This window comes from Garra rufa, chromosome 4, assembly GCF_049309525.1.
Source record: "Garra rufa chromosome 4, GarRuf1.0, whole genome shotgun sequence".
NCBI classification, from domain to species: Eukaryota; Metazoa; Chordata; class Actinopteri; order Cypriniformes; family Cyprinidae; genus Garra; species Garra rufa.
The window spans coordinates 17,621,038-17,636,636 of NC_133364.1; the positions used below are offsets into that span (position 1 = coordinate 17,621,038).

Genomic DNA, 15,599 nt, shown 5'->3' on the forward strand with positions numbered 1-15,599 from the left:
ATCCTAAATGTAAAATCAGAGAAATTATTAAGCATGAATTAATATCCAATATCAGTACCGATATTCAATATTGTGATGATATATTGTGCGTGCATTTTTATTATTTTTATTTTTTAGTGCTACATATTATTAATCACTTAACTAGGACCCATATGTATTAGTGTTTTCGTTAGTAAACATACAAAATAAATATCCAATATCGGCTAATACTTTAAATGAAAAATCGCACAACAGATATAGTGCCGATATATTTTGCATACTTAACACTGATGTTTTTTTAGTGCTACCAAGGTTATATTATTTAGCACATAACTAGGACCGATTTGTACTAGTGTTTTTTTTAAAACATAGTGAGACAACAAAATATGCTAATGAACACAGAAATTATGAAAATCAAGATAAACTTTAGGTGAGTATTATATAACAGAAAGGGAAATCAATGTGTAAAAGAATACACATTGGAGAAATAAGCATACAGAATTAAATATCCAATATCGGCTAATACTTAAAATAAAAATCTCTAATATCGTCCAACAACCGATATAGTACCGATATATTTTGCATACTTAACACAAATGTTTTTTTTAGTGCTACCAAGGTTATATTATTTATCACATAACTAGGACCCATTTGCATTAGTGTTTTTTTTTAATAGACATAGTGAGACAACAAAATATGCTAATGAACACAGAAATTATGAAAATCAAGATAAACTTTAAGTGAATACTATATAACAGAAAAGGAAATCGTATGTGTAAAAGAATACACATCGGATAAAAGAGCATACAGAATTAAATATCCAATATCGGCTAATACTTTAAATAAAAAGTCTCTAATATCGGCCAACAACCGATATAGTACCGATATATTGTGCATACTTAACACTTATTTATTAATTATCAAGAACCCACGTAGATCAATGTTTGTTTAAATAAACATAGTGAGAAAATAAAAAGATTTATAAAGTTCTGATGGACACAGGAGCCAATGTTTCTCTAATTATCTTTTTGTTTTTAGGTTTGTAATGGCAGTGTTTTACCAAATGCCCTATGGTAAAGTGGTTGCTTACTGAAGGCTAAGCCATGCTTCCACTGTTAATGTCTCACACACACACAAACACATTCACGTGCACATGTGTGGATGGGCTCCCCTCTGCTGGGTTGACTAATTGGCTGTGCAGTGCTGAGGGAGGTGTTTAGAGTCGGGGGGTTGTGCAGCTGTAGTCTCGTAGTGATAAATCAGCGTTCCTGCTGATCTATGAGCCTCTCTTTGCTCGTACGCAACGGTCCGTCCCTGCTCAACACCTGTCTTGTTCCCTCACCGACACACATGGTGTGTGTGCAGTACTTAAAAGCCAGAAATGGTGCTTATGTGTGTGTTTTTCAAGTCTGAGGCCACACTGAAAATCTGGAATTTAAAATTTTGTTTTAATTAAATGACTTTGAATGTAAAAATTAATGTTCTTTTTCCTCAACTTTCACTATATCTCAAATAGGGTTGCAAAAAGGTGGAAAATTTCCAGTAAATTTTGAAATTGCTATATACTAATAATTAAGGCCCGAGCACCAATGGTGCGAGGACCCTAATGGAATTGCTCAGTTTCTTCTTCTTCCTCTCCAAAATGAATTGCATTTTTTAAGGGCCTAAACATGCTCAAAAACTCATGAAACTTTGCACACAAGACAAAAGTGCTAAAAATGTACATTTGATATGGGTTTCAGAAGTGGTTGTGTCAAAATGCCTTGATAGTGCCACCTATAAAATTTCAACGCAGTGCCCCTCGAGCTACATTTCACGTACACATACAAAATTCGGTAGACACATGTAACACACCAATAGCTACAAAAAAGTCCCTTGGTGTGAAGTCTGAAACCCAACAGGAAGTCTGTTATTTTGAATTTTCTCTGCCAGGTTTGTGCCATTTTTGCCATTTTCAGGCGTTGTATTTTAACAAACTCCTCCTAGAGATTTAATCAGATGCTCACCAAATTTGGTCAGTGTAATCTACAGCCCTTTGTGGCGTAACATTGTGAAAATCTTGAGTTTTCGTTGAAGGGCGTGTCTGTGGCGGCCTGACAAACTTTGATGTTTCGCCATGAAACAGGAAGTTGTTATTATTCCGACATACAATGTCCAATCTGCACCAAAATTTACATGTTTGATAAGAGTCCTGTCCTGAACTCATGCCCATGCCCATATTCAGTTATAGTCACAGCGCCACCTGCTGGCATCAGGAAGTGACGTGTTTTACGCTGTAACAAACTTCTCCTAGAGATGACTTTAACGTTATATTTGGTCAGTCTACTCTAAAAGCCTTTGCGATGTTAAATTGCAAAGATCTTAAGTTTTCGTTAAAGGCGACCTGAAAAAATTGTGATGTTTCATTATGTGAAATGAAGTTGTTAGAACTCAGCCATACATTGTCTGATGATCTGCTCCAAACTTCACCTGTTCAATAAGAGTCCTGGCCTAAACGCATTTAAAGGCCACTATTCTGTTATAATCATAGTGCCACCTGCTGGCAACAGGAAGTTTGGCACATATAATTGACTTTGACATATTCCTCCTATATTTACCAAATGGGTGGTGTGAGTCTGGGTGTGAGGGAGCTTTCAACGTTTAAAATTTGTAATAAGAACCTTTTTATTAAGTTTTTAAATTAAATGCAAAATGAAAGAATAGTCGAGAGATGCCAGATATTGGTTGGGACATAATACAGGTTGGATTCGAACCCAAATTTCCCACGTCGGCAAAACTGCACAATGTGCTAACCACTAAGCCTTGGCTCTGACATATGCAAACCTAATCAAATCCTGCATAGACATGTCTCTTTTCTGTAATTTTTAACGAAAATGCTTTGTTTTCTTTGCGTCATCAGGTTCATTCAGGAGATTGAGTCTCGCATGGGTCCAGCTCAGGCCAAGCAGTGTCAGCTACGCACCTTCCTCACCTACTACATCAACGACCTGTTCCTCAGCCAGGTCCGCACCGAGACCAATAAGGAGATTGAGGCTGTGACCAAAGTATCCGACCCGCTCAAGATCCTGGCTAGCGCTGACACCATGAAAAACCTGGGCGTTCAAAGACCTGTTCTACAGGTATCTTGTTTTGTATTCTTTGAAGGATTTTTCAGAAAATGCATAGGTTCACACACGCACATATAGAAAGATAATACAAGCTTCTTTTTTCCCCCTCGCTTCTTCCTGCTCTCTTTCCCTTTCATTAGTCGATCCATTTATTAGACTAACTGTTCAAACAGCATTTGCCTACCGGTCAAGTGTACAAAAGCTCAGTCTGATTGTTTTCTCTTCTGAATTACACAGAGGGGGAAGGTTATTTTTTTTCTCTTCCCGTCTCTTCTCCTTCACTCTCCCGAGAGTGCCGATAAAGGCCACCTACCCCCCTATCACCCTACATCATAATTGGAGCTGAAATTGTGTTTGATCCTGGCTGACCTGGAATCAGCAGTTAAGTGCAGCTTATATAACACACAGCGTGGCGCCGTGGCGACCAGCTGCCAGCTGTCCATCTCTCCCAGGGCAGCTTCCTGGCGGCACAGGAAGTGCAATCTTTTATTGCCATAGAGACCACTGGATGTGCTTAGTTCATCAGCTAAGGGAAAGAGTACTGTCTCTCTTCTCACCTTTCCAATATTGCTTGTTGTTGTGGTTTACAAGCTCCTGACAGAATCATTTAAAAAAAAAAAGATTTTAAAATATAATTATTTAGTGCCGCTTTTATGATTTTTTCTATTCTATTCTATTCTATTATATTTTATTATTATATTATATTATATTATATTATTATAAATAAAAAAATACGATTTTAAAATATAATTATTTAGTGCCGCTTTTATGATTTATATTATATTATATTATATTATATTATATTATTACAATTTTAAAAAGCCATTTTAAAATATCATTTAGTGTCACTTTCAATATATTATATTATAATAAAAAATACATTATATTATAATTTTAAAAATGCCATTTTAAAATATAATTATTTTGTGCAGTTTTTAAGATCATTATATTATACTATGTTACATTACATTATATTATATTATATTATTTTATATGATAATAAAAAAATTATTTAACTATATTTAAATAAATAATTTAATACAGGATTATTTGGTGTCGTTTTCAAAGTTATATTATGTTATATTATATTATAATTTTAAAAAATACCATTTTAAAGTATAATTATTTAGTGCCATTTTTAAGATTTATATTATATTATATTATATTATATCATATTATAATAAAAATAATGCTAATAAAAATAATATTGTTATATTATACTATATAATATTATAATACAAAAATACCATTTTAAAATATAATTATTTAGTGCTGCTTTTAAAATTATTACATTACATTATTTTATATTATGTTATCTTATATTATATTATATTATATTATATTATATTATATTATGCAATTTTGAAATATAGGATTATTTGGTGTCGTTTTTAAGGTTATATTATGCTATTTTGACATATAGGATTATATAGTGTCGTTTTTAAGGTTATATTATAATATGTTATATTTAATAAATATTTGACATTGTTATTATTTGTTATTTTAGAACTGCCTTAAAGAAGCTGCCTGAAGATAGTGTCTTCTATGTTTAGCTGCATGCTTCTGTTTGTTCCTCAGTGTATTCATGTGCAATTGTGCATGTACAGCTGAGTTATTTCAATGTCTTCCTGCTCTCTGAATCCATGATCTGGTCAATTAACCTCACGAGAAGCTCTCTTTGCGAATATATGAGAGCAAGAATGCACTTGTGCTGAGTGTGATGAGTTTAGCGCTCTGTTATAACTCAGATGAGAGCCATTATGGGCCCCCTTACTCTTTAAACTGAGACCTGTCATCTCAAGTCTCTCCAAGTTGTGTGTTCATGTGTGTACGACTTAGCATTGCTTTCATTTGGAGAACAGTGGCAGTTCATTACAGAGGGGAAGGCACCAAAAGCTCACAGCCATTTGTTTACGATTATGATTTCTCCTTAACGAGGACTGCGGCATCTTGCTAATTACCCTGCTGGGCTAATGAGCGACTCTCTGGATAGCGGAAGCTCCATAAAATGCTCTTTTGTTTGGGATTTTTTTTTCTTTTTAATTACCTTCAATCAAAGGTGCCGCAGCTTTGCTCCTGACAGCTCATGTGGCACGTCCCATCCTGGCCTTTTGCTTTGTACTCTTGTAGAACCATTTCCTGGGTCGTGGTCTGTGTGCATTAGAAAGACGCTCTGAAAGAACGAGAGAGTTTGCTCTTCAGAGGCACTTTAATGAAGCCTCATATGAAGAGCTGTATGAGTGTGTGAAGTTGTTTGTGTTCTCAGACGTGTGCACAGACTTTGTAAAGTGCCTGTTGATTTTGAACTTTGCAGAGCACTGCATTCGGAAAGCATTTGCTTCACTTCCATCTGCATGAGGAGCCAAAATTAACATTTGCCAAGCAAATGTGGGTAATATTTGGCTTTAGTGAGTAAATAAAATTTTACCACCGAATGGCCTGTTTCAAGTTTCAAGCAAGTTTATTATTTTCAAATGTGAAACTGACAGAACATTTAAAGGAATAGTTCACCCAAAAATGAAAATTACCCCATCATTTACGCACCCTCAAGCCATCCTAGATGTATATGGCTTTCTTCTTTCAGTGATTAAAAAAAAATGTCCTGGCTCTTCCAAGCTTTATCATGGCTGTTGAGATTTTGAAGCAAAATAAAGTGCATTCATCCATCATAAAAAGTGCTCCACATGGCTCCAGGGGATTAATAAAGGCCTTCTGAAACAAATCGATGCATTTTTGTATGAAAAATAACTATAGAGTGTTTTCACAATGTGTCATCAATCGGCCAAATGGCCGGCACTGAACGTAAACAGTGCCACTGAACTGAAAGAAAATCACATGTTTTGCTGATTCTTGCTGCTGAAAATGATCAATTATTGTCACGTTTTGGGCTGTACTAATCGGTCAGACCGGGAAAAACATTTGGAGTACTACAGACTGCCAAAAGTTATAACAAATCAAGAAGAGTGAAAAAAAATGTCTGAGGAACAGAAGGCGTTTGTGGTTGGCCAAACTGAACCAGGATTTCCAGCAAAAGAATCTTCACAACATTTGTGTTTGTTCTTATCATTTCCGGTCAGGTAGGTGAAATATTAGGCTAATATCTATAATACTGCTTGTACGTATCTTTACCACCTATTAACTTTAGTTTGTCAAAATATTGCACACTTTCCTGCTTACTAAGTCCTTCTCTATATGATTTAGCTGTTTCCACATGTTTTTGCTGTGGTTTAGACAGCATAAATTAGTAGAACAATGTGTTCAGTAGTACATTAACCATGCAATCCATGCCAGTATGGCCGCGCATCCGGGTATCTGATCAAATCATGGTGTAAGTGCAAACCCTCTATTTTTAAAACTTTATATAGGGCTCCCACGGGTCCTTGAAATCCTTGAAAGTTTGAGAATCTTGCAAAAAAAATTAAAGGCCCTGTAAAGTTTTTTGTAAATAAACATACATTGATACAGGTCCTTGAAAGTGCTTAATTTAAAATTTATTTTGTGCAAGAAATTTTCTGGAAAAAAAATCCATATTATTTCCTCCGGTCCACTAATACTGTATGTTTTATTCACCAACACTTTGTTGCCTATGCATACTAGCTTGCTTGATTTACGTTAGTTACATACATTTACGTGTTACGTTAAGTGTTTCCCGCATTGCCATGATGTTCACGTGCATACAAAACTACTAAAAGTAGGCTGAAACCAGTGTTGCCAAGTTTGTGGTTTTCCAAGTTTGTGGTGAAGCGACCCCAATAACGTGATATTTAGCCCCTGGAATGCACATTTAACAAGGGAATCATGTCAAAAAACAGTTTTTACCGGGGGACCTCCCTCGAAATGCTATTGGGCTAGTTTTGAGTGGCAATTGGGCGGATTTTGTTGTAAAAACCTGGCAACCCTGGCTGAAAACATGATGCCTGGAAAATGCAAGTTTCAAGATATTTGCCTCACCAAAAAAGAAAACTATTTATTTATTTCATATATCTTAAAACATCTGGTTACTTGAGCCTAAGCTCTTTTCAATAAAATTCATGAAAAGTTAATATCAGATCATTTTAGAATGCAGTATAGGATGTACCAAATATTCTTCAGTTTTATGCAAAACTGAAATACGACAAATAGAATATCAATGTCAGATCTCTGTAATAAGGCCAAACATTTTTGACACAAAGTGCAAGTTTATTTTACAAGGTAACACAATGTAACCTTGCACTCACTTGAAATGTGTCCCCACATTAAGTCCTTGAATTTTAAGATATTAGATCTGAAAGGTCCTTGCATTTGAAGTTAAACAAGGTATGGGAACCCTGTTTAAAAACCATAATACCTAGTTTATGCTTACTACCATTTTGACACTAATGAAATAGAGTAGAATTAAAACTTGGTTCTCACAAAACTAGCATATTCTCACTGAAGCTTACACTATGCCTACATGATCTGCTGGAACGCCACTCTCTCGCGAACGTGTGTACGACAGCTAGAGAAGCTAGAAATGGTTTATAGTTTTAAATATGGGTATTTTCTTTCACAAGTGCGTCAATTCACTTCAGAAGGCCTTTAATAACCCCCAGGAGTCGTGTGGAGCACTTTTTATGATGGATGGATGCACTTTATTGGACTTCAAAACCTCAACAGCCATTCACTGCCTTTATAAAGCTTGGAAGAGCCAGGACATTTTTTAATACAACTTCAGTTGTATACACCTAGGATGGCTTGAGAGTGAGTAAATCATGAGGTGATTGTTTTTTTGTTTATTTTTTTTCCATGTGAACTATCCCTTTACTATATTTAAAAGACGTTATTGAAAGAAGTAATATTGTAAAATATTGTTTCTGACAATAACAAATATGGAAAAGTCCGCTTCAACTTCATTTCTGAAGTTATTTTAGGAGTATGAACCTAAAGTTTAGTTTTCCAGCTCGCAGCGTTCAATACAGCGTGCCATTGAGAAGGTACGAGACTAAAATTGACCCTCCTCTCAGATTGAACAGCCATCCATCCTGTGCGAAGCCATGAAGTTGAGTGAGGCATCTCTCCAGATTGTCTATTGCCTCTGTGATGCATTGTAGACCAAATGGAGAAGGCAAATGGTGCTTAAAGTAGTGCTCTCCTGTGGTCAAGGAAATGATGACAGAGAGACGTGGGTGTGTGTTTATGGGTGCATGTCGGTGTATTCCAGGTGCCGTGGCTCGGATGTTACAGCAGGTGTTTTATGAGAAATCAGCCTGGGAGAAGTGGAGCATTGATCCGTGGGGAAAGGGGGTTTTCTTTTAGTTTCACAACATTAAATATACTGCTCTTTGCCATCAGGAACCATGTTAACACACACACACACACAAACACACACTCCCATTTACTTACAGTACTGCAGAAGAGGGACACTCAGGACAGATTTTTATGTCTGTTCTTGTCAGCATTTTTAAAGCTGGCCGACTTTTTGCCATAACCCAGGTGTCACCTTTTCCTTCTGTAAACTTGTCACACAAAGTCACAGAAGAGAAGAAATTGTTGAATAATTGAATTGAATTGTTGTTTATGTTTTAGCTTCTTAACATTACTGCTGTCTCGTTGACTATGTTATTGATGTCCTTACTACCTTTCTGGGCCTTGAACGTGTCAGTTGCATTGCTGTCTATGCGGGGTAAGAAAACTCTTGGATTTCATCAAAAATATCTTCACTTGTGTTCTGAAGATGAACAAAGTCTTACAGGTTTGTAACGACATGAGGGTGAATAATTAATGACAGAATTTTCAGTTTTGGGTGAACTGTCTCTTTAACAGAAAGCAGACATTTAGTTAATTGTCAAACTTAATTAAAAACAGTATAACCTTTTTTTTTTACTGTGTGTAATAAAAAGTTAGGAATGAGAATTGTTTCTTGGCACATATTAGAGCTGACAGCCATGTGCTCTGGCAGAGAGAGGTGTTACTGCATTAGCATTACCGGTTGCAGTTTCAAGCTCAACTCGCTCAAATACAAACAGTCCCTGCTCTCAGCACTCCTGTGCCGGAAGCTTGAGTTGGCTGTCCTTACTCGGTCTAGTATGACAACAAGGCCAGTGATATCGAAGGCCTTGGCTGTCCGCGCACTGCCTGCTCTCGGCCTTAAACTCTCCTTCAGTTCTTTCTCATTGTGGATTTGTTCCAATGATGCTATCTGGAGGTCCTGGGCCCACTGATTGATTCATTTCATTAGAAATGTTTTGAGGGGGACACTGTGCAGCTTGTTTGGAGATTGGCTCTATTAATCTTCTCCACCACAGGATCTACGGTGCTGCTTACTGGGGCCAAGTGTCCAGACACCTTTTACAAAAAAGCTTGTACTCAGACATTTGATTTTAGCTGATGTTGGTGGAAAATGGCTGACATATTGAAAAATGGTATTTTGTTAATGTTTGTGTTGTTATTCATATGCACTGACTAATTGAGATGTAATTATGTTTTGTTACTATCAGTATTGTGATTGTTAACTAAAATTTGTTTTTGAAATAAAATTTGAAATGAAATAACTTCAAAATGAAATTTCAAAATATTGCCTTGGCATCTAACTGAAACAAATTTAAGTACTAAAATTACAAAAACTAAAGCTGAGATAAAAGTAAATTAAAGCTAAATAGAAATAGAAAAAAAAACGAATTAAAATGCAAAAAACCCTGATTTTGTCTAGAATTATTTTTATTTTTTTGTATCACTAATTGTTTCAAAATTAATACTCAAAGGTTTCTCACAAACAGATTTTAATTTAATTTTATTTATTTATTTATTTTATTTTAATGATTTAAAACTGATACTAAAGGTCTCTCACAAATACAGACAAATTACTTTGATTACTTTATTATTTTATTTTATCACTAATTGTTTCAAAATTAATACTCAAAGGTCTCTCACAAACACAGATTTTTATTTTATTTTTATATTTTATTTATCAAAAAATGTTTCAAAACTGATACTGAAGGTCTCTCACAAATACAGACAAATCACCCTGATTATTTTATTTATTTAATTTGATTTTATTATATAATTTTATGTTAGCACAAAATGTTTTAAAACTGATATTGAAGGTCTCTCACAACCACAGACAAATTACTCTGATTTTTTATTTTTTTTTTTTTTTTTAATTTAATTAAATTTAATTTAATTTCAAAATGTCAAAAAAATGCCACAGACAAATTATTTTATTTTATTTATTTATGTATTTGTTTATTTTGATTTAGTTACTATCAGTAGTGTAATTGTTAAATAAAAATATTCAAAATAATTTGTTTTTGAAATAAAATTGAAATAAAATAAAATAAATATTAAAGTTAACATTTTCAACCTAAAAACTTTGAAATGAACATTCTAAATATTGCCTTGGCAACTAACTGAAACAAGTTTAAGCACTACAATTATAAAAGCTAAATAGAAAAAAAAAAAACTAATTAAAATGACAAAAAATTACATTTTTATTTTAGTATAAAATATAGTTAGTTTGTAGTTTACTAAAACTAAAAACTGAAAAACTGAAAACTGAAAATATATAAATAAATGTCCAAGTACTGTATTTAATATTAATATTATAGTAAATAATAAATAATATAATATTATACAAATATATTTTAATAATATTCAAATAACACTGGTAATTATCAGGGCTGTCAAACGATTAAAAAATTGTGTTTATATAATATAATATATAATATAAAATTTGGATGTAATTCAGTACCTCTTTTAAAAACTAGCGCTGTCAAACAATTAATCACGATTAATTGCAATTGATCCTTTGACAGCCCTAGTAATTATATGTATAAGTGTAACTACATATTTTTGTAAAGTCCTGAGAAGTTTTGACATTTTAATTGCCTACATGTTAGGTCCGTTGTTTTCCAGGAATCTATACGTATCCATATTATTTCCAGTAAGTCTTTTCAGTCAAAGCAGATCTCAGTATAGGTATTTTAGGCCTAAATTCATGGTTGGAGCTGTAATGTTGTCAGAATATTCTGGGCTGTTTTATTCACGAGTCTGTTTTCAGAGACGTGATTTACTGTCTGTCTGTGCCATTCAGTCAAAGCTCATTGTGAAATGTGGACTTGAGCTGCCACCAGCGCTTTGCTAATGAAGCTGACCTTTTTAATCACACTGTATTCACCGTCAACACACACACACACACACACACACACCCACACACCCACACACACACACACACACACACAGCCCTACACATCAGTCTAGAGTTGAACTAATGAGAGTGACCTTTTTGTTTGCAGGGTCTGTGTTGTGTGGGGGTGTATATTTGGTCTCTGTGTGTGTGTGTGTGTGTGTGTGTGTGTGTGTGTGTGATATCTGTTGATTGGCATCCTGTAGTGCTCAGCTCCATTAGCGGAGCACAGCTCGGTGTGGCGCACAGACAGCGTAGGCCTTTATTAGGGACTTCTCATCCCTGCAGAAACGAAAACAGACAGGTTTGGGTGGCATTGTCTAGACCTTGTTTAAGTCTGCAGGAACTCTTCTGTGTACAGAGATGACAAGATCATACCAGGTTCAAAATGATGGCCTGCAAGTTACCCTGATTTAATATTTTATTTTATTTTATTTTATTTTATTTTATTTTATTTTATTTTATTTTATTTTATTTATTTTTTATCACAAAATGTTTATTTCTTAATCACAGACAAATTACCCTATTTTTTATTTAATTTAATACAGTTTTATTTAATTTATTTTTTCATTTAATTTAATTTAAATTTAATATTTTGTTATTTTGTTTTATTTATTTTATTTTAGTTTAGTTTATTTTATCACAAAATATTTTAAAACTGACACTGAAGGTCTCTCACAACCAGACAAATTACCGTTATTTTATTTAATTCAATTTTATTTTTTTATTTTTCATTTGATTTCATTTGATTTTAATATTTTATATTATTTTATTTTAATATTTTTTATTTTGTTTTATTTGACAAAATGTTTCTCGCACAATCACAGACAAATTACCCTATTTTTTATTTAATTTAATAAAAAAAATGTTTCATTTATTTTATTTTATTTTAATTTTACCACAAAATATTTTAAAACTGATACTGAAGGTCTCTCACAACCACAGACAAATTACCTTTATTATATTTAATTTAATTCAATTTTATTTGTATTTTTAAAATTTAATTTAAATTAATTTTATTTTATTTTAATATTTTATTCTATTTTATCACAAAATATTTCAAAACTGATACTGAAGGTCTCTCACAACCACAGAAAAATTATTGATATTTTATTCAAATTACCCAGATTTTTTTATTTATTTTATTTTATCACAAAATGTTTCAAAATCGATACTGAAGTTCTCCCACAAACAGAGACAATTTACCCTAATTATTATATTTTATTTTTTTGTTTTATTTTATTTTTTTATAGATATAATGCTATAATGCCTATAAATGTAGAACGCCTATGCCACTGGCTTCATTGCCATTCAAGAAACATTTTTTTTTATAAAGTTACAGAACATTTGGACATCAGAAGCCATAGAATAGCAATAGCATTTAATGAATTTTGGAATTGTAACAATTTTGCCAATATGCTATAGAAGTATTTAGCGTCAATTTTACTATGCTGGCAATAAATCATTTTCACGCCCTCTTCTAACCTCTCTTCACAACTTGCAGTTTGAAAACCTCCACCATAATGCGCTGGTCAGCCGACTCCAGACCCAAACTAGATTTAAGTGGTGAATTCATGTTATTACTTCAAAAGACTGCAGTCCTTTCAATTCAACTGATGGAATTTATCAAGATTCAGCTGACAGTGATGCAGTGCGCACTCTCTTTTGTGTCCTTTAGGGCACAGTCACCTCCTCCTGTTTTTTTTTCTTCCAGTTTTTCTTCTCTGTCCTTACCTCAGAAACACCTCTGTTCTGACTCGGGTTCCTCCCTCAGGCCAGAGTTAGTCTTTTGGGCTTCAACTGCACCAGTGTAGCGTGCTGAGTGTGTTTCTCCACCTGTGGGCCGAAAAACAATCCCTCCTGTTGCCAATGATCTTCTCCCACCGACACCGGCCTAACCCTGGGCTAAACCCCTACTTAAACTGGGAGTGTGGAAGAAACTGACAATGTTTATCACCAACTGCAGCCTGAATTCAGACTGTGGCTGTATTTTAGTTTACAGGTACGGGGGGTTTAGTACAGAAGAAGTGAAGCTAATCTCTGCCTATGGAGGTAAAATAAGCAAAAAGTGGCCAAATATGCTGTCCTGGTGCACTAAAGCAGGCCAAGTTCAGGATTTAAATCTAACTTGAAGCCTAACTAGCACCTTTAAGTTATTTCAATACATTTGAAGTCAAAAGTTTAAATACACCTTGCAGAATCTGCAAAATAAGAGGGATCATACAAAATGCATGTTATTTTTATTTAGTATTCTCCTGAATAAGATATTTCACATAAAATACATTTACATAGAGTACACAAGTTTGTTTTTTTTTGTTAGGGATAGTTGTTCATGAGTCCCTCATTTGTCCTGAACAGTTAAACTGCCTGCTGAAATCCTTCAGGTCCCACAAATTCTTTAGGTTTTTCTCATTTTTGTGTATTTGAACCCTTTCCAACAACGACTGTATGTTTTTGAGGTCCATCTTTTCACACTTAGGACAACTGAGGGACTTATATGCATATATTACAGTACAGGTAGGTTCAAATGTTCACTGATGCTTCAGAAGGAAATACGATGCATTAAAACGTTTTGAGTTTGAAGATCAGGGTAAATTTAACACGTTTTGTCTTCTGGGAAACATGCAAGTATCTTCTGAAGGCCAGTACTAAATGAAAAATATAAAATATTTAGGCAAAATAAGAAAAATGTACAGATCTTCATTCCGTTCAAAAGTTTTCACCCCCCGGGCGCATATGAGTCCCTCAGTGTGAAAAGATGGATCTGAAATCATACAGTCATTGTTGGGTTCAAATACACAAAAATGCTGAATAATCAAAGAATTTGTAGGACCTGAAGGATTTTTCTGATGAGCATAGGACAGTTTGACTGTTCAGGACAAACAATGGACTCATGAGCAACTATCACTAAACAAAACAAGTGTATGTAAACTTTTGAACAGGGTCATTTTTGTAAATTAAATGATAACATGCATTTTGTATGATCCCTCTTAATTTGCTAAAATAATTAACATTTTGCAGGTTTTGCAAGGTGTATGTAATATTTTGGCTTCAACTGTATATTTCCAGTGCATTAGGGTGTGTGTGGGTGTGCATATGTGTGTGTTCAAACATCCGTTCTATAATGATAATGTGTATATCATTGCCTTCTGTTTGTTCCCCTCTCTGCACCATTAGCCCCATATGGCTCTATTTCAGGGGGTGTATGTGAGCCTGTGTGCACGATTGGGAACTAAACATGAAGTTGAATGTCAGAGCTGCTACATTTATGATGGATTTATGTGTGGGACTGTATTATTATGTTGAAGTAAGACTTTGAAAAACTCTGGAAAAGAGAAGTTTGGAGATACAATAACTTGACAAAAGTTGAGTTCTGTCCAAATCTATGGCGTTGGCACAAATTCATTCTTTATTTGATTAGAAGCTTCACGTTAACTCAATATACATGCACACACCCATAAACACCCATTATGCCCTTAGATTAACCCTTAGCTATGTTGAATGTGGATTTATATTTAGATTGAACACTGTTGAATTCATTTGTTCAGTAATCAGTTCTTTTCCAAAGATGGAGAGCCGGTGTACCTTTATTTAAATCATTTCTAATAAAACGGGCTTAATCCTTTGCCGGTGGATTTACTGTAGGAAGTGCAGTCCTGGCGCTATTATGCCGCTCGGTTTGCTTCGCTAGTCGAGCCTGTCACTCACACACCTCGCTTTAGAAGAAATGACAGGCTTACATTTAGTTGTTACACATGTCATGCATGTTTGCAGTTTGTGTGTTTGGCCTGTGCTTCATCCCGTCAGACTCAAACAATGTCAGACGCAGAATGCTGAGGGCTATAATAGAGGCTCGAAAGAATAGCTCACACAGAAATATGTTGTTGCTGTATAAAAGATTTTTGGCAAAATGGTCAACCTGAAATGAAAATGAGTTATAAAAAATAAAAATAGTGTAAAAAAACCAACCCTTTCCACTTAAAAATGTAATAAATTATTAAATGATAATTATAAAAAGTAAATAAAAATAATTAAATTTCAATTAAATAAAATGTTATAAATACGATTTATATTTATGAGATTTATATATCAATAAATAATAAATAAATAAGCTTACCATTGATTTATGGTTTGTTGGGATAGGACAATATTTGGCCGAGATACAATTATTTAAAAATCTAGAATCTAAATATTGAGAAAATTGCCTTTAAAGTTGTCCAAATTAAGTTCTTAGCAATGCATATTAATTAATTAAAAATTAAGTTTTGATATATTTATGGTAGGAAATGTACAAAACATCTTCATGAAACATTATCTTTACTTAATATCCTAATGGTTTTTGGCATAAATGAAAAATCTATAATTTTGACCCA

At 33.9% G+C, this 15,599-nt stretch overlaps 1 protein-coding gene across 1 annotated transcript in view; it reads left to right on the forward strand.

Annotated features, from left to right (window-relative positions):
* The window catches only part of exoc4 (exocyst complex component 4), a 147,119-nt gene that overhangs the window by 86,398 nt on the left and 45,122 nt on the right, over nt 1-15,599 (forward strand). Inside the window, exon 9 of the mRNA XM_073838059.1 lies at nt 2,879-3,098. Coding sequence (XP_073694160.1) covers nt 2,879-3,098 — 220 coding nt within the window. The remainder of the gene's footprint in view (nt 1-2,878; nt 3,099-15,599) is intronic.